This window comes from Saccopteryx bilineata, chromosome 1, assembly GCF_036850765.1.
Source record: "Saccopteryx bilineata isolate mSacBil1 chromosome 1, mSacBil1_pri_phased_curated, whole genome shotgun sequence".
NCBI lineage: Eukaryota > Metazoa > Chordata > Mammalia > Chiroptera > Emballonuridae > Saccopteryx > Saccopteryx bilineata.
In genome coordinates this window covers 151,138,563-151,161,717 of record NC_089490.1, presented here as the reverse complement: position 1 = coordinate 151,161,717, position 23,155 = coordinate 151,138,563, and the positions used below count along the sequence as shown (strand labels likewise).

At 46.9% G+C, this 23,155-nt stretch overlaps 1 protein-coding gene and 1 pseudogene across 1 annotated transcript in view; both read right to left on the bottom strand.

Moving 5' to 3' along the window:
- The window catches only part of MUC16 (mucin 16, cell surface associated), an 85,098-nt gene that overhangs the window by 38,371 nt on the left and 23,572 nt on the right, over positions 1-23,155 (bottom strand). The window contains exons 6-29 of the mRNA XM_066252660.1: positions 22,086-22,121; positions 21,786-21,851; positions 21,042-21,160; positions 20,889-20,956; positions 18,247-18,419; positions 17,232-17,267; positions 16,959-17,024; positions 13,348-13,472; positions 13,094-13,161; positions 11,042-11,214; positions 10,691-10,726; positions 10,367-10,432; positions 8,752-8,882; positions 8,592-8,659; positions 7,807-7,979; positions 6,901-6,936; positions 6,583-6,642; positions 4,915-5,039; positions 4,577-4,644; positions 3,790-3,962; positions 3,643-3,678; positions 3,409-3,465; positions 1,431-1,552; positions 1,020-1,087 (exon numbers count right to left, since the gene is read on the bottom strand). Coding sequence (XP_066108757.1) covers positions 1,020-1,087; positions 1,431-1,552; positions 3,409-3,465; positions 3,643-3,678; positions 3,790-3,962; positions 4,577-4,644; positions 4,915-5,039; positions 6,583-6,642; positions 6,901-6,936; positions 7,807-7,979; positions 8,592-8,659; positions 8,752-8,882; positions 10,367-10,432; positions 10,691-10,726; positions 11,042-11,214; positions 13,094-13,161; positions 13,348-13,472; positions 16,959-17,024; positions 17,232-17,267; positions 18,247-18,419; positions 20,889-20,956; positions 21,042-21,160; positions 21,786-21,851; positions 22,086-22,121 — 2,149 coding nt within the window. The remainder of the gene's footprint in view (positions 1-1,019; positions 1,088-1,430; positions 1,553-3,408; positions 3,466-3,642; positions 3,679-3,789; positions 3,963-4,576; positions 4,645-4,914; positions 5,040-6,582; positions 6,643-6,900; positions 6,937-7,806; positions 7,980-8,591; positions 8,660-8,751; positions 8,883-10,366; positions 10,433-10,690; positions 10,727-11,041; positions 11,215-13,093; positions 13,162-13,347; positions 13,473-16,958; positions 17,025-17,231; positions 17,268-18,246; positions 18,420-20,888; positions 20,957-21,041; positions 21,161-21,785; positions 21,852-22,085; positions 22,122-23,155) is intronic.
- On the bottom strand, positions 20,586-20,710 carry LOC136321457 (U2 spliceosomal RNA; annotated as a pseudogene).

Below are 23,155 nucleotides of genomic sequence, written 5' to 3'. Positions count from 1 at the left end.
TTACAAAGCAGCCACAGCACAGTTCCCAGGGAAATGGGATAGCAGCTCTGGATGGAGACTCATCAGCTCTCAGAAGGCTGACCCAGCCCAAGTTCTGGCTCTGAGCATTTGAGCAGGAGATGCTGCAGAGCAGAGGCCCCACCGCTGCCCACCTGCCTCCCGCAGTACTGTCTCTCCAGGGCAGCAGAAGCTCGGCCTGAAGGGATAGCCTGGGGGGGGCCAGCAGGCTGTCCTGTCACAGAGCACCGGTGGGGGAAACAGTGTCCCTTGCACCTCAGCAGGATAGAAGGTACCCAGAGTTCAGCGGTTTCTAGCTCTGGACTCCTAGACACTTGATAAAGGAGCAATGTGAGTTGTACTGCCTGGCGACACTGCTTGTGATGAAAACAGCCCCTGGTTGATGATCCATATCTTTTCTGGAAGGACCTTAAATGAACATCAGTACCCATCAGGAAGCTAGAGCTTTGCACGGGCTTTCTTAGGTGTAGGTGACCTTGTTAATGCACAGAGCTGTTATAAGAGATATTGGTTCCCTTCTGGGACATGGGACATCTAAGCCAGGGTGACTCCAGCACCTATACATTGAGGTTTCATTTCTTGGTATGTGGACTGTCACCTGAAATGTCAAAAAAACAGCCTTTCCACTGCCAAGAGCTTTCCTGCAAAAAATAAATGGCTCGTGCTGCCCTGCTGCTTGCTGCCCACGTCCTTCTAAGTGTGGTAGGGTGTGGCCCGTTCACAGCTGCAGGCCTGCCTGTCTGATTGGATGATCTCAAGTGGGAGGGACACAGCACTAGCCCCTGGCCTGGGAACAGGGTGAGGCAAGCAAGGCACCCAGATAGCACATTTAAGGACGGGCTAACTCTTAGGGCTGTGCAAGCCTAGGGTGAGCACCTGAGGGTGAGCACCTCCTTAAGGCTCTAGGCCCCTTGCTTCCCATAGCGTAGTCTGGCCCTGGCCAGCCCGGCCAGCCCACACCTTGCCACACCTCCGAAGGCCAGACCAAGAGCAGGGCTCACCTTAGTGTGGTCAGTCTGCAGCCAGCGTAGAGCGAACCGATGCTGCTGTTCGTGAACAAGGGCTGGAGCTGAGTAGGAAGGAGCAGGTGGGTAAAAAATAAGTATACAGCTAATCATCATTTAAAACATAGCATTTTAACATAAAACAACAGCTACCTAACCTTCTCATACCACATTTCATTCTCTTATAGCAAAGAACCCTTTGGGATAAGTGTTGTCGTCTCCGTTTCACAGAGGAGGAGACAATACCACAAGACCGGTCACTGCTCCAAAGGCACATTGCTTGTCTGCGGCAGCTCCAAGCTTTGAACTGAGAAGTGCCTGACTCCCTAGCCCTCCCTACCCTCCAAAGCGGAGCAGAGAGGGGTGGGCGGCAGTTGGAAAGAAAAATGGGTAGCAGGGGGCTCTCACCAGATACTGTAGAACTGACTCTGTGGAGTTGAACTTCGCAGAGCCTGGATGCATGTCCTCCGTGTGGCGCAGGTTGGTGATGGTGAAGTTGACAGTGAAGGGCACAAGGGCTGGGCCAGCAGCTGCAGGGGCGTGGGGGAGAGGGGAAGAAGCTACATCCTGAGTCAGTGTTGGGCCAGATTGGTGCAAAGGGTCACTGGAACATAACTCTTGCTCATTCCAAGGACTCCGTCAGCTTGGACATAAAGGGGAAGGATGCTCCTGTCCTGGGCTTTCTTTGGGTGTCAGTTCCTGTTTATCTGAGGCTGGACATGTGGCAGGGCGAGGAGTGGAAGCAGTGGTATATTCTGTCTGCCACGTACAGAAGTAAAGATGGTGGTATCGGGGTGCCAATTAGTGACTCAAAGATGGTGCCTGCCTATGAGCCTCTAGGTTATTTACCACTTCACAGCAGGCTGAATCAAGCTTACAAGGACTAAACTCAAATTTTTACATGTCCAGTTGTAAGCATAGCCCAGACAAGTATGTTTTAGCACTTTGAACTGCTCTGCACCTGCACCCATCATCTGACAGCCATAAAAAGGATGAGCCTCGTGCCTATGAACAGCCTAAGCCCCTGCTGCCCTTCAGAGTGGGCTAACCCAGAGACCCCCGCCCCACGGAGCTGCTGAGTGACATCATCGAGGCATACAGCCTCCTCTCTGGCCCCCTCCCCCACGGGGTTCCCTTGCCCTTCCCTCCTCAGTAGTGACCCCATGCCACAACCTCTTTTTTTTATTTTTCAATTATAGTTTACATTCAATATCATTTTGAATTTGTTTCAGGTGTCCTGCACAGTGGTTAGACAATCACATACTTTCCAAAGTGTTCCCCCTAATATTTCCAGTACTCACCTGGCACCATAAAGATTTATAACAATATTATTGGCAATATTCTCTATGCTGTACTTACAACCCTGTGGTAATTATTTGTGAATATCACTTTGTACTTATTCCCTTCACCTTTTCCACTCAATGCCCCAACCCTCCTCTCCTCTGGCAACCATTAGTCTGTTTTCTGTTTCTATGAGTCTGTTTCAATTTTGTTTATTCCTTTATTTTGTCCATTGAAGGTGTCAGCTCTGAGGGTCCTCCCACCCATCAAATCCAAGGGCTGCCAATAAATCTTGAATAGGCTACTGCCATCTGGTGGTCATCTATTTCTCCTTACTCACCCTTGAAATTCCTACACTGGGTTGAACTGGCAGGAGAAAAAACGAGAAATGGATACTTAAGGACCATAAGTTTATCTAGGCTCGAGCCAGTTCTTCCTCCTACCAGAGTACCTTTGAGGACCTTTCCAGCCAGGTTCACCCTTCAATGCCTCATCTGGGAATTTGTCTGAGGGGCCATTTGCCAAATAAATTTTCCCCCAATTTACTCAGTTTATTGACTTACTAAGGCTTATTTCATGAATAATTCCTCTCAAGTATATTCTCACTCAAGAGTATATTTAAAGCATATGTACAGGACTACTTACAGCCTGACCTGTGGTGGTGCAGTGGAGAAAGCAATGACCTGGAACGCTGAGGTCACTGGTTCAAAACCCCTGGTTTGCCCAGTCACATACAAGAAGCAACTTGCAACTCTATGAGATGATGCTTCTTACTCCTCCCCCCTCCTTTCTCTCTCTCTCTCTCTCTCTCTCTCTCTCTCTCCTCTTTCTAAAATCAATTTAAAAAAACCAGGATTTTGGTTTGTTCTTTGTTTGCAGAAACTCGGTCGTTTACAGAAACAGGTTATAGAGAATGGCTTAGGATGCTGAGTGCTGGGGGTGGGACTGGTACTCAAGAGAACTGCAGGGGCTGGTAGGCCTGTCGTGACTCCGAGTGCCCTGTGGCTACACTGGAGTGATGCCACCACTCCTCCCCTCCTCTGTGTCCCGAGATCAGAACCCAACAGGAGTGACTGGGAGCGTCTTCAGAGCAGAGAATGCTTACCTGTGGGGCTGGAGAGAGGAGCTGTGATCCTGGCAGAAACTGTGGCCACCATAGACACTGGGGAGACATACCCATGAGCTTGGGGTGGGGAACCAGTATATCCCCTTGGTCCCTGGTCATTGGAGTCTGGGGTGGAGTAGGGGGTGAGTGTGGAGGCAGTGGGCTCTTGGATTTTCCATCCCTAAAGGGTGGGACTTACAGGGTTACAAGACTTCTAAACCTTAGAATACTCACTGCTGGGGGTGGTGGCCCAGGTCTGGTGGGTGTAACCTGCACAGGGAGAGAAAGATAAGGTGAGGACAGAGAAGAATGAAGGAAAAGGAAAAATGAAAAAGGAAAATCTGGGCCCTGCTGAGATGTAAAAATATGGCAGCCCCTCACCATTGATGTAGAGACTGTCCTGGCCCAGGGTGTAGGGGCCCAGCTGGGTGACACCACGGGTCAGCTGGCTCAGCTCCCAGTACAGCCGCTCCCTGTCCAGCCCGGGGCCCGCGGGGTCAGGGCGGTGTGTGCAGATGATGTCTGCTCCAGTGGCTGTCCCATCCTTCTTGGGCCTGGGAAGGGTGGTTAAGGGCGATGACAATAAATTAAATGAGTTCCTGAAGAGGGGTCCTGACATTCCTGGGGGCAGGACAGGAAGGGGCCGTAGGAAATGAGGAGGCTGGTAGAGAGGTGAGAAGTTGACTTAGATTCTCCGAGCTCACTGATGTCTAGCCGGTCTGGGCCTTTGAGCAGTCAGTGGGTGAGATAATTATTCTTTAATTACAAGGCAGAAACCTGCATCTTCAAGGCATGAGGACAGACAGCAGAGCTTATACTTGAGATGTATAGAACTGGAATTTGGGATTAAAGCAAATGCAAAAGACTTTGGCTTGAGAAAATTCTGGGGACAGAATCGAAAACCTAAAGGAAATGTGCTCACTAGTCCAAGGGAAGGGAGGAGGGAGTTCAGAAAGATAATCAGGTTAGGGGTTCAATCCTGCTCTGCAGAACCCGGGGACAGTTGATGGGGAGGTACAACTGGAAGAGGCATTGGTCTTGAAGCATGCACCTCCCGAATTCCAACCCTGCTGGGTACGTGGACAGGGAGAGCAGGAAGCAATGGGACCAAACTTCTCAGGTCTAGGAGCACCCGAGGCTGCCCTGACTGGTTATTCCAAGGTCTTACCTTAGCATGGTCAGTCTGCAGCCCACGTAGAGGGGCCCCACACTGCTGTTCTTGAACAAGATTCTGAGCTGCAGAGAAGGGAGAAGGAAGTGAGTGGTTGGGCAGGGCAGAAGTGAGATGGATGGGGCTGGCATCAGCGGTTGGGGCTTGCGGCTATGGAGACAAAGATGGGGGGGGGAGTCTACTTCCACAGGTGTGACTCCAGTGAGTGGATGGGATTTGCATTGGCAGTTGGGGCAAGAGTGAGGTGGGCCAGCATTTACTTCTGTGGGTGTGGCAGGGATTAGGTGGGCCAGCCTCAGGAGCTGGGGCAGGTGTGAAGTGGGCAAGGCTCTCACCAGTTTCTGCAGAACTCTTTCTGTGGTGTTGAACTGCCGGGAACCAAAGCGGCCCATGTTCTCCTCATAGTGCAGATTAGTGACGGTGAAGTTGAGAGTGAAAGGCACCAGGGCAGGGCCAGTGGCTGCAGTGGAGGGGGAGAGAGACGCCCACTGAGCCCACCCTACGCTCAGTGAGCCCGAGTGTGGGGCATCCCACAGTGTGTTATCACACATTGAGGAGGGGGATCCTCTTCCCCAACAAGCAGCTTCAACAGAGAGAAGACCCGACAAGTACGAACTGAGGGGCACTGGGGACAAGCATGAGAAACTGCGCCATGGAGGTAACCTCTCCATAAACAGAGAACAGATACATCTGACCCTCCAGTTGCTAAAATCCCAGACACATAGCCTCTTTTCCTAAGGTTTTTATTTTTCACCCAAGTTGTTTCTATGAGATCCATTTATTTATTGATTTAAAAAATTTGTTTGAATTTGTCTTGACCCATTGTGTTATGGGTCAAGACCTGTTTTAAGTGCTTTACTTACATTGAACTCTTTTAATCTTTGAGGTAAACCCTTTGGGGGAAGGAAGTGTTCTTATATCCATTTTACAGATGTAAAAACTAAGCCCAAGGGAAGTTAAATAATTTGCCCTGAGTCACATAACCCTAAATGGAATCTGTGTTCTTATCCTCGCCCCTCCACCTAGGACATAGGCAGGTCCCACCTGCAGGGACCTCGTTCTGGACTCAGGGAACAAGGGTCCAGGTGCTTTCAGGTAAGGTGACCAATCGTCCTCCTTCAGGGAGGACTGCCCTTCTTTTGTAAGTTCCATCCTTCCTCGAAAAGCGTCCTCCTACATGTCCTGCTTTTTGATATTGGAAGACTAACCTGTAAATGTCTGTATTTGATCGATGCAGAGTCGATCCATTGCGTGTGATGTGACGTATTTGTATCTAAATGAGTACTTTTTTCTTACAACTATTAAAAATTAGTAGGCAGGTAAGCATAATTACAACATAAAATATTACAAATGTTTTTATTATGCATTTATCATATTATAGTGTATTATTGTTGCAATGAATAAAATGTTTCTTTTATTTACAATATTGTTTTCTTCAATTTATTTTTGTCTCCTTTTCATTGTAAAAAAGTTGGTCACCTTATTTTAGGAGGCCCTAACTAACGAGTATGATAGAACTGAATAATACAGTGGTAATGTGTGCTCATCCAGGAGCCCCATCAGGGACAGTGGGTATTATAAAAGTCTATCATGACCCAGTGGGAGCCTAGGAGTGGTCATTCCAACCAGAATCTGCTGACATCCCTGACCAGAACCTGTAAGAGGTCATTTCTAAGTATGAACAGCTCATGCAGTTCCCATTTCCTGGAAATGAAAATTAAAGAGCCTAGACTAGAGAAAGAAGCTCCGCCCACTTATACCCCGCCACGCACCTCTGCAAAACTCACCCAAGGCCATTCTGATTATAATTCAACACCTACTTATAGCCTCACGTCTTTACTGTCTGTCTGTCTTGCTGGAAGACCATCAAAGACTAGGCCCCTTTCTGTTCTGTTTGCTTTGTGTTACCAGGGCCTTTTCTTCAGGAAGCACTAAATGCATTCTCATTGAATAAAGAAATTCTCATTACACTTCATTTCGGAACTATAGAGAGGAAGCCCTACCTATGGAGACTGGACCTGGAGTCGCTGAAATAGCTGGGGAGATGGTGGAGGCCACAGTCACTGAAAAGAAATCACAGTGAATCAAACATGGTGGATGAGAGCTTTCCCAGCCAAAGCAGGTCCATCCCGGAACCTTCGATCCTCTCCCTATTTATCCTCAATCCCATACCAGGCTTCTCTTTTCTGAGCAGGGGAGTGAAGGTGTGGAAAAATCAAAGCTTTCTGCCTTTTTTTCCCTCCCTGGAGAAGCGTGGTAAAGATGGCAGAGAGAAGAGATGGGCCCCATGGCAAAGCGACAGGACACAAATTGCTACTCACCGCTGGGGGTGGATGTCAGGGCTGGATGGGTGTAACCTGGAGAAACAGGGAGAGGGAGGATAAAGACTCATAAGGAGGGGGCTGGGAGGATGTGTAAAAAATCTGGGGCCAGCCTGACCAGGTGATGGTGCAGTAGATAGTCAGTCTGGGAAGCAGAGGACCCAGGTTTGAAACCCCTAGGTCACTGGCTTGAGCGCTGGCTCATCAGGCTTGAGCACAGGTTCACTAGTTTGAGCACGGGGTCGCTGGCTTGACCATGGGATCATAGACATGACCCCATGGTCGCTGGCTTGAGCCCAAAGGTTGTTGGCTTGAGCCCAAGGTTGTGGGTTTGAGCCCAAGGTCGCTGGCTTGAGCAAGGGGTCACTGGCTCTGCTTGAGCCCCCCCCCCCCGCCTGACAAGGTACATATGTGAAAGCAATCAATGAACAACTAAGGTGCCACAACAAAAAATTGATGCTTCTCATCTCTCTCCCTTCCAGTCTCTCTGTTCCTATTTGTCCCTCTCTCTGTCTCTGTTAAAAAAAATATCTAGGGCTCATTGAATGTTTATGAATGGATTTAAGCAGCATTTTTGGAGCACCCTCAGAACAAAGACTCCATAGACAAACCCCAAAGAATACTACTAGAGCAGAAGGAAGAATTTCTGTATCAGGTCATCTGTCATCTTCATTCTTCTGCCATCTGTCCCCAACCCCCTTCACTGAGTGTCTGATCTCTCAGTTTATCTCTGGAAAAGCTGTGGACATACGCCCTGAGGGAACAACCAAAGGCATTGGCAAGTTTTGGACAAGCTCCAATCCTCCCCACACCCCAGGGGACAGGAGATTCCAATGTCAGCCGTGAGCCCAGAGCACAGTCGGCACAGAAATCCCAGTGCTGCCCCCCGGCAGCACTTCCACTCACCGTTGACATAAAGGCTGTTCCTGTCCAGCGTGAAGGAGCCCAGCCGGGTGACACTGTGGGTCTCGTGGCTCAGCTCTCTGTACAGCTGCTCTCTGTCCAGCCCAGCGCTTGTGGGTACAGAGTGGTAGGTGCAGATGGCGTCCACTCTGGTGGCCCACCCATTCTTCTCAGGCCTGGGGGGTGAGAAGCAACACAGGTATGAGGGTATACGCAAGACTGATGGTGAGGGAGGCTGCAAGAATGAAATGTTTAGAAAAGCCACAAAGCTGAAATAATCTTCTTTAGAAGGCAAAACATAAAATGAGACAATATATCTGGAATCTATTAATCAATAAATGAAGAAGGTAGATTAAAACTCAAGTTGGCACAATGTTTGTTCATCTTTCACATGCCAGGCTCCTGCTACCCCACTCAGAGATTAAGGCCAAAGCCAGAAAATATTCAGGTGGGAGCAGCACCAAGACTTTCATCACCTTTGAGTACTTTAAATGTGGGTTAAGAAATGTGCATGCCACAAGGACTGTTCAGTTTTTGCTTTTTAAATATCCCTTGGTACAATTTAACTGCAGAAATTACAAGGCTCTAACCCCTGAGAGATGTTCTACACCTTGGTTAGGACCTGCCAGGAGACAAAACAGAAGGCTGAGAAACGGGGACTGGGGTAGGCTCAGTAGGAGCAGCATCACGGGTACCCAGAGCCTGCTACATGTGAGGAACACGCAGGCGGAGAACAGAAACTGAATCTGGGAGGTGTGGACCATGAGCATCGCTCCCGAGCATCTCACCTGAGTGAGGTCAGTCTGCAGTTGGAATACAGTGGGCCGATGCTGGTGTTCTTGAACAAAGAACCAAGCTGAAGAGAAATAAGAGGGAGGTAAGCAGGAGAAGGAAGGGGGCTAGGTAGCAATGAGGAAGAGTGGGCAGCAGGCAGCTCAGGGCTCTTACAATGGACTGTAGGACCTCTTCTGTTGCGTTTAACTTTGCAGATCCTGGGTGCCCCATCTCTGACACGTACGGCAGGTTGGTGATGGTAAAGTTGAGGGAAAATGGCACCAGGGTAGGGCTTGTTGCTGCAACTGGAAGGCAGATGAGAGGACCTATCCTGAGCCTGCTAGGACTCTGTTTGGTCCAACCTGCAGCTTCTGAGCCCTCACACATATGGGCTCTGATTTCTCCACCACAGGGCTCTACCCAGCTTTGTTCTTAATCCAAAGCACCATGTAAGTCATACCCAATGCTCTTGGTATCTAGAATCGGTTCTTCTCCCAGAAGCTCTGATTTGGAGGTCCTTAATGCGACACCAAGACTTTTTATCAGAGCTTCTGGGAGAAGAACAAATTCCAGATATCAAGAGCATTGGCTATGACACAGATGTCATACATTTGTACCGGGTAGAATCTGACAGTAATTAAAGATCAGAACCAGGGAAGGAAAAGAGTGTTTCCACACATCTCAACGAATCATACGTCATTCCTTCCTTTTGGGAGAATCCACATATTTCCTATAGACCACCATCCGCAACTCACTGCAGTAGACACTAAGGGACACAAAGCAGTCAGACATAGTTTTCCCATGCAGCAGCTTACTTACTTTGAGGTCAACAGAAACAAACATAGTGCTCAAATACAGAGAAAATGCAAGAGTGGGCAACGTATTTATTTTAAAAATAAGCAACAGAATTTAAAGTGAGTGATAATAAAAGTTTCCCATGCCTTCCTTGCCTAAGATGATAAAAATTTTTTAAAAGGAGAGTAAATAATATTAGTTTAAGCATAGCACTTGGTCCATATTCAGTACTCAATTATGTCAGATATGATCTGTTACCTTTTGATAACCACCATCATCACTGTCACCATTACCATTTATTTATTTATAAGAGAGAGAGAAGAAGGGGTGTGGGGGAGGAGAGAGATGAGAAGCATCAACTTATAGCTGTTTCACTTTAGTTGTTTTTATTGATCATTTTTTATATGTGCCTTGACCGGGAGGCTCAAGCTGAGCCAGTGATTTTGGGTATCAAACCAGTGACCTTTGGGCTTCAAGCCAGTGACCTTTGAGGTCAGGCCAGCGATCCTGGGATCATGTTGATGACAAGCTTGTGCTCTAGCCGGCAACTTCAGGATTTCAAACAGGGCCCTCAGTGTCCCGGGCTGACACCCAATCCACTGTGCCACTAACAGGCACCACCATCATCTTTATCATCGCCACCATCATCATCCTTCTCCTCACCATCACCATCATTATTATTAGTAAAAACCACATCCATCATCATCGGCATTATCACTATCATTATCTTCACTCTCATAATTAATACCATCATCATCACAATATATATATTTCTATCACAAGAATATAAGCTCTATGAGGGAAGATATATATATTTTTATGTTACCCGCTGTACCTCCAGGGTCTGGCATAGAGTAGGTGCTCAATAAGGTTTGTTGATTGACCCATTATTGCTAGGTTTACTGTGCCTTTTCCTCTTTATTTGAGTGAATAATGTCAGAGATGTTTACTCATCAGGCACTCTCTACCAGATGTGCCATTGACTGGTCCTTACCTGTGGGGCTGGAGAATGAAGATAGAGTCCCAGAGTTGCCAAGGTCAACTGTGGAAGTCCCAGGAGCTGTAGAAAGGCCCTTGTCAGTGAGAGCAGAAGGGCATTCATATGGCAGAAATGCCAGCAGCAGATATTATTCATTGGGTTTACTGCATGTGGGGCTTGAGCTGCGATTCCCTCCAGAACTGGGGATGAGGGATAAGTAAAGATCTTGTGTCCTCCCAGGAGTGCCTTCCCTTGTGGAGAGGACATAAGAGGGCATGAGGAGGGTCAGTTCCTTCCTTGGCTGGTGTGGGGGCAGTGGGATACCAATTGTATACTCACTGCTGGTGATGAGTGTGGAACTCCAAGGGGTGAATCCTGTAGCAAGAGTGAGCAAGGTTAGTGGGTAAAGGTTGAAGGAGAGGGGGGAGACCAAATATGGGGTAGGGTTACCCTGATGCGATGGCAGGGGTCCCCTGGGGTGGAAGCTGTTGGGAATTTTCCACCAACCCCCTCACATCAGGAAAGAAGGCCCTGAGGGTGAAGTCAGTCCAAGATGAAAAATAAGCCATTAGGTCCAAATCATTCCGGGCTCATAGCCAAGTCCCTAAGGGCCAGACAGGAAGTGTGACCTTAAGTCAGAGGGCAGAGGCTTCCCAGTAAGAAGGAAGAGACCACATCACAGCTACTCACCATTGACATAGAGACTGTCCTTGTCCAGCATGTAGGGTCCCAGCACGGTGACACCATGGGTCAGCTGTCTCAGCTCCCAGTAGAGCTGCTCTCTGTCTAGGGCGGGCGCTTCAGGGTCAGAGCGATGAGTGCAGATGACATCTACTTTGGTGGCTGTCCTGTCCTTTTCAGGGCTGGGTGAGAACCTCCACATGGTTGGTCCAATGTCTCTCCATCATTCATCCTTCCCTCCCTCCCTTTGCCAGCCCCTAAGACAGGAACTTGGGAAACTTTAACAAGGACTCTGCTGTCTTCAGGAACATAAACAAATAACTGGGAAATCACGGGACTCCAAGCCCCTTGCCTGACTGGGAAAGAAGCGTGATGATGACAGTGTTTGACATGCACAGAGAAGGCCCTATTGATGGAAGTGAACTATCCTGAAGATGTCAAGTGAAGTCAAGACAGCCAAGTCTTGTCACAGCACCTCACGGGTACAATGAGGTGCTTAGAGTCAAGCTGTAATGGGTGGCAGTGGCTCCAGAACAGTGACATTTCCTTCAGGGAGTTAGGGTTTTCAAACAGTGGGATTAGAAAACTAAAGTTACCCTCTCTAGATCACATGGACCAACAGGGCTGGGGCATTTCTTTTTTTTGTGTATGTGACAGAGACAGAGAGAGGGACAGATAGGGACAGACAGACAGGAAGGGAGAGAGATGAGAAGCATCAATTTTTTGTTGTAGCACCTTAGTTGTTTATTGATTGCTTTCTCATATGTGCCTTGACTGGGGGGCTACAGCAGAGCAAGTGACCCCTTGCTCAAGCCAGCAACCTTGGGTCCAAGCTGGTGAGCTTTGCTCAAACCAGATGAGCCCATGCTCAAGCTGGCGACCTCAGAGTTTTGAATCTGCATCCTCTGCATCCCAGTCTGATGCTCTATCCACTGTACCACCACTTGGTCAGGCTTGGGGCATTTCTAAAGCAACTCAAAGGACAAAATGGCCTGAATGATGTCCTTTGGGTCAGTCTGTCTGGAAGCATGACTCATCCAACCATGACTCAGGGCTAACATAAGGCCTCCATGCCTCAGCACCCATCTCCAGGGAGAAAGGGACTCCTACAACCCAGGGCCATGAGTGGGTGCTGCCCATAGTGACAACTACTAATTATTAAATATGTACTATGCAGTAAGCAGGCATTTTGTCCTCATTATCTTGTCATTTAATCCTCAAAGCATCTTTATAGGTCATATTGCTCAATTCCTACAATTTTTATTACATCCATTATAATATATAACACAACTTATATAATATAAATATAATAAATAACCATCTATAAATATATCTATGGACTTATATTTTTATTATTGTATTGTTTTATACATATATAAATTATACATTATGCTTGCTATACACATAACTAATATATAAATATATGCATATTTAAGCTAAATAATATAGAATTTTGATCATGTATATTAGGTATTATACCAGTGTCAACCCATTTTCACCCCCAGCTAGAATGCCCAGATGCTATTTTTAGGGGAGGGTGTCGCCTAAGCCCCCCACCATCCTTGGGTAGGCAGAGTCCCATCTGCTGAGTCTTACCCACTTAGGAGCTCCCTTTCTCTCTGTAACACTAGGTTTTTTTCCCCTCTTAGATTCTTCAGGAAAGTTTTTGTAGAGTGGGTGTCAGATTGGTCTTTTCCACACACCGCAAAGTCATATTGTGGGCAGAGCAGACAGTGCTGCTTAAGGGCTAGGTGTTTGGATCTACAACCCAAAATGGTGGGATTTCTCTGTAAAACCTGCACAATCTACTTAGCCCCGCTGAGCCTCAGTTTCTCCTTCTGCTCCTGTTGCATGAAGTAGTTGCAGGGACTGATGAGATTAAATATAAAGTATCAGCTCAGCACCCTGGGTATTAGTCATTTTTAGATGCTGTTATTGTTGTCAGTATTTTCAGTGCTTAGTATTCACAGACGGTTGCTATTCCAAAAACAGATGAAGTCATGGAGCCCATAGGTTAGGTCCCTTATTGCAGACAAGCAGTGTTCTTAGGGAGGGGCTCACCTGAGCGAGGCTAGTCTGCAGCCTGCATAGAGTAATCTCAGATGGCTATTCTTGAACACAGATTTGAGCTAGAAGAGAGGAGAGGGGAGGTGAGAAGGAATGACTGAGGGAGGCCAGGAGGAGCTGGGGCATTGGTGAGCTGAATAGGGTAGAGGTAGTGAGGGTGAGGGCATAAGTGGGGTGGGTGGGGCTGACACGAGGAGGCAGGCTGGGGTAAAGTGGGTGGAGCTGGCATTAGTGGGCAGGGCTCTCACCAGACCCTGCAGGATCCTCTCCGTGGCATTGAATTTCCTGGATCCAGGGTGCTGCATGTCTTCCTCAAACTTCAGGTTGGTGGTGGTGAAGTTGAGGGTGAAAGGCACCAGGAAAGAGATGGCTGCTGCAGCAGGGGGGAAGAAAAAGGAGTCCACACCTGAGTCAGACCTGGGCTGAGCTCTCAGACAACTTCTGAGATGAAGGGTCTAAATATGAGGAAGCAGGGGTTTGGAGTAGGCGGGAAAGCTGTCTTAGGACCAAAGACAGAAGGTTATATAAAGAGCAAAGCAAGATGCTGTTAGATGCAATAGCATACATATCTATTAGAATGGCTATTTAAAAATAAAAAAAAGGAAAATAACAAGCGTTGGTGAGAATGTGGAGAAATTGGAACCCTCCTGTATTGTTGGTGGGAATGCTGGTGGAGCTGTTATAGAAATCAGTTCCTTAGAACAATTATTTTAGTTTTTTAGTTGTTATTATTATTTTTTTAGTGAGAGGAGGTTGAGATAGACAGACTCCTGCATGTGTCCTGGCAAGGATCCACCCAGCAACCCCTGTCTGGGGCTAATGGCCAAATCAACTGAGCTATCCTCAGCACCCTCAGCCAACGCTAAAACTGATCTAGCCACTGGCTGCAAGAGGGGAAGAGGGAGAGAAGGGGGTGGGGAGAGAAGCAGGTCGTCACTTCTATGTGCCCTGACCAGGGATTGAACCCGGGGTGTCCATATGCTGGGGCAAAGCTCTATCCACTGAGCCAACTGCCCAGGGACTCTCAGAAAATTAAACATAGGATTACCATATGTTCCAGAAATTTCACTCCTAGATATACACCCAAAAGAATTGAAAACAGGGACTCACATAGTTGAACACAAATATTCATAGCTATTGAATAAAATAGACAAAAGATGGAAACAACCTAAGTGTCCATCAACAAATGAATGGATAAACCAATGCGGTCCAGCCATGCAATGGAGTAGTATTCAGCTCTAAAAGGAATGAACTTCTGATATATGATACACTATGGATGAACCTTGGAAACGTTATGCTAGCCAGACACAAAAGGACACATCTTGTATAATTCCCCTTCTGTAAGGAAGCTAGAACAGGAAAATTAATAGAGACATAAATTAGAAGAGAGGTTATCAGGGGCTGGGGGAAGGAAATGGGGAGTTAGTGCTTAATAGGGGCAGAATTTCTGTTTCTTTTTCTTTAAAAATTTAAATTTAATAAGGTGACGTTGATCAACAAGAGTACATAGATTTTGAGTAAACATCTCCACACCATTTGGACAGTCAATTATGTTGTATACCCATCATCTTACTTTTGTATTCCTCTTTATATCCCTGCCCCACCCACCCCTCCCCCACTCCCTCTTCCCCTGGTAACCACTGCACTCTTCTATGTCCCTGAGTCTCCATTCTGTATCTCACCTATGTGTACAATCATATAGTTTTTAGCTCTTTCTGATTTCTTTATTTAGCCATAAGAAACAATGATATAGTATCATTTAAGACAATAGGAATGGACCTTGATAACATTATATTGAGTGAAATTAGAGTTTCTGTTTCAAATGTTGAAAAATTCTTGTAAATAGGCAGTGGCAATGGTTGCACAATATTGTGAATAGACACTTAAAAATGGTCAAAACAGCCCTGGTGGGTAGGCTTAGCTGTAGAGCGTCAGCCCAACATGTGGAAGTCCCAGGTTTATTCCCAGTCAGGGCACACAGAAGAAGTGACCATCTGCTTCTCCACCCCTCCCTCTTCTCTCTCTCTCTCCTCTCCCCTCCAGCAGCCATGGCTCGAATGGTTTGTGTGAGCAATTTGACTCCAGGCACTGAGGATGGCTCCATGGCCTTGCCTCAGGTGCTGAAATAGCTCTTTTGCCAAGCAACAGAGCAGCAGCCCCAGATGGGCAGAGCATCACCCTGTAGGGAGCTTGCTGGGTGGATCTCGGTTGGGGTGCATGCCAGAGTCTGTCTCTCGGCCTCCTCACTTCTTACTTAAGAATTTTTTTTTAATTGGTCAAAATAGTACATTCTATGTTGGTTTCAAATCCTCTCATAGCTCTTCACCAGCATGAGGCCAAGGGCATGTTACTCAACCTGTATGTACTACCTCCATTTCTTTAACTGTAAAATGGGGGAAAATCACACTTTGTAAGACAATTATGGAAATTAAATGACTATTAAAGGAGTTAGCACATTTCAAGGGCATTATGCTGAGTGAAAAAAACCAGTCACCAAAGGTCACATGTTGTATGATTCCATGGATATAACATTCTCAAAATAACAAAATTATAGAAGTGGTTTATAGATTAGTAGTTTCCAGGAATTGGGCTGGGTGGGTGGGACTTATAAAAGAGTCAAAGGAGGTTTTTGTGGTGATGATACAGTTCTATGTATTTTTATTTTATTTAAAAAAATTTTTTTAACTTTCATTTTTTTTCTTAAGTGAGAGGTGGGAGGCAGGGAGGCAGAGACACGCTCCTGCATGCATCCTGACCGGAATCCACCTGGCAGGCTCCCTACAGTGTGATGCCCTGCCCATTTGGAGCTGCTACTTCTTCCCGTGGCAACCAAGCTATTTCAGCACCTGAGGTGAGTGAGGCCATGGAGCCATCCTCAGTGCCTGGGGCCTAATTACTCAAACCATTCGAGTCATGGCTGCTGGAGGGTAGGAGAGAGAGAGAGAAGAGGAGAAGAGGAGGGGTGGAGAAGCAGATGGTCACTTCTCCTGTGTGCCCTGACTGGGAATCAAACCCAGGACTTCCACACACTGGGCCGACACTCTACTGCTGAACCAACCGTCCAGGGCCCTGTTCTGTATCTTGATTCTGGTCATGGTTATGAAAATCTACAAATGTGATCAAATGGCATAGAACTACCCGCACACATACAGATACAGGTGCATGTAAAACTGAAATCTGAAATCTGAGTTCTGTAGATTTTAACAACGTGAATTGATTTCCTGGTTTTGATGTTGTACTATGGTCACGTCAGATGCTAATCAGGGAAGAGAAGCTGGGTGAAGAGTACAGGAATCTCTGCACATTTTTTTTGCAACTTCTTGTGTATCTATGTTCATATCAAAATGAAAAGGTAGAAATAAAAAGAAGAATTGTACAGGGTCTGGCAGGTAGTAAGTGCTGAACAACATGGTTATCTTTTATAGTTATTATCACCTATAACTGCATGTCTAATTTCCATCTTCCTCAATACGCTGCAGACTGGGTGACAGGTGGGACCACACCTGACTTCTCATCTCAACCTCTCTGCCTAGCACAGAACACGTGCCCAATAATATTTGTTTAACTAAATAGTCTGGCACTCCCAGTGCTAGGTGTGGTTACAGACATTTTCATTTAACCTTCACAATGACCTTATGAAATATGATTCCTCAGGAGGAAACTGAGTCACCGAAAGTGTAGGTAAACTGTTCAACGTGAACAGCTGGAGAGATGAGGCCACATTACTGCTCTTGAAGAGGTCAGAGCAGAGAGAGGGCACCCATGGCAGCTCCAGCTTCCCTAAACAGCAGCTTTTCCTGCAGTTCCTAGGTCCCATCTTTGAGGCTTCCTGGGAGGAGCTGGAAGAGATGTCACTCACCCGTGGAGCTGGAGAAGTGGGCTGGCACCGGCAAGGTCCTTGGGAAGAGCGTGGAGGTCACAGTAGCTGAAGAGAAATGGTTCGGAGAAGGAATGGGGCCCCTGAGCGTGGCATGAATAACTCTGTGCATCTTTCTTGTCCAGCCCAAGCCACTAATGTTCAGGGAGACAACCAGGTCTTCTGGATTCCTCTCCCCCCAGGTCCCTGGGCCGGGGATTCAGGTGCTGTCCACAGGGGCCGGAGCACCCGGTCATCAGAGCCCTGAGTACTCACCACTGGGGGTGGAGGCTGAAGTCCGGTGGGAAAAACCTGAAATGAGAAAAGGAGACGTAGTAGGATAGGAGTGGGGGAGCGATATCCGAGGTACAGGCCAATGACCACCACCCTCTATCCCAAACTGAGACTTTCAAGTCTAGCAATTTGATAGTAATGATTCAGGTGCAACTACATCTTGTTCCTAAAGGGTTGAGAAATCAAAGCCCCAGGCCCTGGCTTCATGGGCTTGCAATTTATTTGGGAAGATATACCAACATTTCTAGAACATGGGTTTGCTAACTGTGCTTCTCAGGGTCGAGAGGGGGTTCTGAGATACTGGCAGGGAGAGAGATCAATAGCCAGACTCTTGGCCCTGGCCAGTTGTTTCAGTGATAGAACGCTGGCCCAGCATGTGGATGTCCCGGGTTTGATTCCAGGTCAGGGCACACGGTGAAGCAACCATCTGCTTCTCCATCCTTCCCCCTCTCCCTTCTCTCTCTCTTTCTATCTCTCTTCTCTCATAGCCATGGCTTGGTTACAGCAAGTTGGCCCTGGGCACTGAGGATGGCTCCATGGCCTCACCTCAGGCACTAAAATAACTTGGTTGCAGAGCAATTGAGCAATAGCCTCACATGGGCAGAGCATTGCCTGTTATGGGGCTTGCCAGGTGGATTTTGGTTGGAGCACATGCAGGAGTCTATCTCTGCCTCTCCGCCTCTCACTTAACAACAACAAAAATAGCCAGACTCTTCAATCTCTATTAGCCTCAGCCAGAGGGATATTGTCATTCATCTGTCTGGAGGAGGGCTTTTGTGCCTCAGGAAAGTGTACAGATCAGTTCTCTGGAATGCACAGATGCCAAGGAAAGAGAAGAGTTTGCAAACTGGAGGGGAGTGGGGTCCTTGAGCCATCAAGGGAGACTGCTCAGGCAGAAGACCATGCATAGGTAGGGTCCCATGGCAAAAAAGAGTCTGCATCCCCTCTGGTGCCCAGATTCTCAGCTTCACTTTATGGTTACAAAAAGGATGCTCACCATTGACGTAGAGGCTGTCCCTGTCCAGGGTGTAGGAGCCCAGCTGGGTGACACCGTGGGTTCCCTGGCTCATCTCCCAGTACAGCTGCTCTCTGTCCAGCTTAGGACCCACGTGATCAGAACGGTACATGCAGACAGTATCAATTCCAGTGCTCATTCCGTCTTCCTCAGGTCTGGGTGGAGAATGGGGGGTTACACAGTGATGGGGAGGGGGGACTCCATGTAGGAGTGCAGAGAAGCAGGAGGACTAGTGGGCAGCCTGAAATGGCCTTGGGGTTGGGGGAGGGTCAGAAATAAATTGGACAGCCAAGGTCCCTGAATACAGAGGATAAAGCATCTCAAAATGTTGATATTTGTGCTAAACTTTAATATCACAATCATAACAAAGCAACATACCCCTAACAACAGAAGTGTGGCAGAGAGGAAGAAGGAGTGCGTTTGGGAATTGAACAAGGTGAAAAAAGGCAATGTCAAATTGCTGAAATCCTAGCTCTGCTACTTAATTTCTGGGTGACTCTGGATAAGTCTCTCAGTCTCTCTGTGGCCTATTGTTTTAATCTGTCAAGTGAGGTAACAGGATGGACTTCACAGCACTTAGTACTAGTAAGTGCTCTATAAAAGGCATCAAGTTTTATTATGTATTACGAGGGCTGCCATTCCTGATATGAATGGACTTTGCGATAATTTAGCGTTTTTTGAAGGCAACACTGAGGCCAAGCAGCCAGCTGTGGGTGGGGGTAAGGATGAGGCTGTGTGGTATCCTAGAGCCAGACAAATCCCAGGGCCAGCAGAAAGGATAAGATAACAGCATCATGGCTGAAGGACCATGCTGAATTTGTTTGGAGCTGTGGGCATTCCACCCTCTTTAGTAAGTCTTGACTGGTTTCCCAAGCAAGTTCTATTCATCTAGGCACCTTCCCACTCTATAGAGTGGCTAATATTCAGGGCTGCATTCTCATTTGACTTCTATTTTTTTGTCCCTGATTCTTCTGGGGTCATTGTGTCAGCCACTGGTTTTATTATTATGAGGTCTAATCTCATTCTTTTGGCCAAGACCTCTCTCTTGAGCTCTATGCCATGTCGCCAACAGCCTCAGGGATGTCCTTCAGACCTCTTAGATTCCAGATATCTCAAATTAAGCTCATCATCTTCCCTCCTAAAAGCGCAGAACCTGCTCCTCCTCATATGGTTCCACATTCATGCCAGAGCCAGAGATTTAAGAAGCTTCCTGAACTTTCTGCCATCTTGTTTTCCCCTATCCAAGCAATATCCAGGTCTGGTCCAACATCTCACTGGTGTCCCCACCTCTTCCTGTTCTATCATTACTTCAAAATTTTCCATCCCCATATCTACCAGTGTTTACTTTAGATGACATCATGTCAGGGCTCTGCTTCCAACTCCACAGTTTCCCTGGCTCTGAATGAGTATGACTAATGCTTTTAGAACACCTACTAGTTGTTCCACTTTTACCTTTGCTGTCTCTTTTTATCTTTCAGCAACTCTGGGAGATCAATGCTGATATAATTTTCACTTTAGAGTTGTGAAAACAAAGACACAGAGATGTTAAAGATGTTAAAGAACTCGCAACACCTCGAAGGGCTGGTGACAGAAACAGGATGTGACTTCATGCATTTGGACATAAGGACCAGAAGTACTCAGGCTTTTGCTGTGCAAAATATTATGGAAACTCCTTAGTATGACTTTAACTCCAGCTCTAATCTAAACACTTGATGTCATTCGCTTCTTGCAACTCATCCCACAATTTACCCACCACTTACACAACTATACTCCTGTGTACCCATTCATCTGCTCGGCAGTCCCCCCGATCAGCTAGCTTCCTTCCTTCCTTCTTTCCTTCCTTCCTTCCTTCCTTCCTTCCTTCCTTCCTTCCTTCCTTCCTTCCTTCCTTCCTTCCTCCTTCCTTCCTCTTTTCTTCTTTCTTTTATTCTTTGCTATTTTCCAGACATTGTACTCTTCAATTTCACAGAACTTCTCTCAAGCACCAGGGTAGTTCTCGCATCTGCCCCATTACTTAAGCTATACCACCCTTTGAAGTACGTTGGCCAATGTTTATTCTAGCTAATGCACAGTCAACCATCAAAACACATCCCAGGCATCACCCTTCTCCAGACAGCTTCCACTCAGCTTCCCCGGTTGAGCTAAAGGCTATTCTCTGTGCTCCTATAAACACCATATAGTGCTTTATCATTGCACTGACCCCATTCAGATGATGATTATAAGTCTGTATGGCTACTGTGGGCACCTTGAGGAAATGACTCATGACCGATTCTCTGTGTCATTAGTGTCTGTCACAGGGTACTACCATTTCATGTTTACTGAATGAGTCAATGCTGCATTTTCTGACCAATGAACATGAATGCTTTGTGGATCTGCTTATCCAAATGGATTAAACTGATAAGAACAGATACTACACTTAATCTTAGCCAAAAGGCCGAGAAGCAATTTATCCAAATAATTGAAGACACTTCTTTGAGATAGCTCTCTCTGATGCACTCAGCCAGAGGGTATGCCTTCCAAGTTTGAATCTCTTGAAGTTGAAGATCCCAATCATCTATGATTTTGGCTTTGTGGATGTCATGTTCAGATCCTCACCTCTGGGTGAGCCTGTCTGTGAGTCTCACCTGAGCAGGGCCAGTCTGCAGCCAGAGTACAGTGGGCCGATGCTGGTGTTCTTGAACAAAAGACCAAGCTGGGGAGGAGGGAAAATGAGGTAAGCTGAAGAGACTGGTGGGAAAGAACAAGGAATGTCAGGGTAGGCATTGATGGGCTCTTACCAAGCGATTCAAAACCCTCTCAGTGGTGTTGAACTTCGCAGAACCTGGAGGCCTCATGTCTGGGCTGAAGAGCATGTTGGTGATGGTGAAGTTGAGGGTAAAAGCCACTGGAGCTGCAGCTGGAGGGAAAGAGAGAGGAGACCCATCCTAACCTTGGGCCTGAGCCATATGTGGGGAGGGGACTAGGGTTATCTCTGGTCCATAGTGTCCAGTTGTTGAGGACTGAGATACCCTATCTGGCCGCCCTCCCTCCTCAGCCAGCCAAAGAGGAAGAAGGGACCTCCCTGCTAGATGTGTGATGTCCGCTCAGTAGGGAGTCCCCACCCTTTCATCCCCGAGTGCTCAAAAGCTGACAAGTTTTGGACACTTTGGTGAGAAGAGAAAGTGCCAAGACCTTTTGTGCTCAGCCTTGGGCTACAAATATGAGCAGTCAAAAAAACCAAATCCTAGTCATTGTCACTAGGAAGCAGTGGTCCAAGCAAGAGTGTGCTGTGCTGAGATCTGGAGGACAAGGAGAAGCGGGCACAGCTGAGTTCCAAGAACAGTGAGTAGAAAAGCCCTGAAGCTGGAAGGATGTTTGGGCCCCTGAGGAAAAGAAATGAGGCTGTGGTGGCCAGAGACCAGGGAGCAAGGGAGAGAGTGGGCAGGCTGTGCTGGGTGGCACCACAGTCGAGATCATGCAGGAATTCAACAGCTGTGAAATGAGACTTGAAGTTTAATGGGACTCAGAGGTCAGATTCCTACCTGAGGAGCTGGGAGTGGGGCTCAGAGATGCTGTGGGTCCTGGAAGGAATGTGGAGGTCACCAGAGCTGAAAGAAAGTACAATATGAATAAAAATTGTCGAGCCTCATCATGAAGCAATGGGAGGGTCGAGCTGTTCGTGGGAACTTGCGTCTCTAGCTTGTCCTGATCTGAGGCGTCTGGTGGGCTGTGGCTGCTCTGGGGCTGACAACCTAGGGGATGGGGATACTTTCCTCTTGGGGGCTAAGCTTGCAGAGGAAGGGTCCCAGGAGCACAAGGACATCCAGGCCCTCATTACTCACTGCTAGTGGTAGGGATCCAGTCCCGATGGTTATAGCCTGCAGAGAAGCAAAAAGGAAGGGTAAGAGGATGGGAGGAGATTGAGATGGGGTGAGGGGTAGAAATGCTGTAGAAACACAAACACACAAACTTCCCTGAGTGCTTTCTCTGAGATATATGAATAAATAAGAACAGTGTCTTTATGAGTTGCCTGCCTGATACTCTGATCCTTGTTATCAATAACCAGAAAGTAATGATCAAAGCTTCCCCAATCTTGTGTGGGTTTACTGAGTGCCTGGAACAACAGCACCCTTATTCAGTGAATAATAGAGACAGCAATTTTATATGCATGCTTCCAGACTTATTTGTATTTTCTTTACCTATTAACTATAATTTTGTCTTTACTTTTCTAGTTTTTCCCAGTACCCAACTCTCCAAAGACAGCTTGATCTGTGACAATGTACAGTAGTTCTTGGACCCCTGTAATGTTGAACTGAGATAACAAAAGAGATGGAGAGAGAGAGAGAGAGAGAGATGAGCTTGCAGAGAGAGGAAAGACTGGGTGCCAATAAGAGACTATGAAGTTGAAATATAACAGGAATTGGGAAAAAGGACTTGAATAATTATGATTCTGGATTGTGGACCAGATCCTTTGATGCTCTGAATGTAACGCAAGTAAAACTTAGACTTATTTTTATATTTTATGGTCGAACTGGGTTTCTTGAAATGACACTTATCTTTGAGACTGAGCCAAGGGAAGCCCTGTAATTTACTTTTATTGTTCAGATTTTATCTCATTTGATAAAAATGAGTCTTAGGTGACTTCTTTTTAAAAAATTCCGTTCTGAAAATGGACACTGAAGTTCAAAGAGGTTTTGTGGCTTGCCCAGGGCCACATAGAAAGTAAAAGAGAAGGCCAGGGCTTGAGTAAAGCCAGATCAGTGATTCACCAAAGCCCACACAGGTAACTATTATTTTCAAGTAATTTCCAAAGACTAATGAAATCCAACACAGGATTTAACACAGGTAAAAAGAAAATGTCCATGGTGATATAAGGGGGACACAATTAATCAAGTGTTCATTTACATTGTTA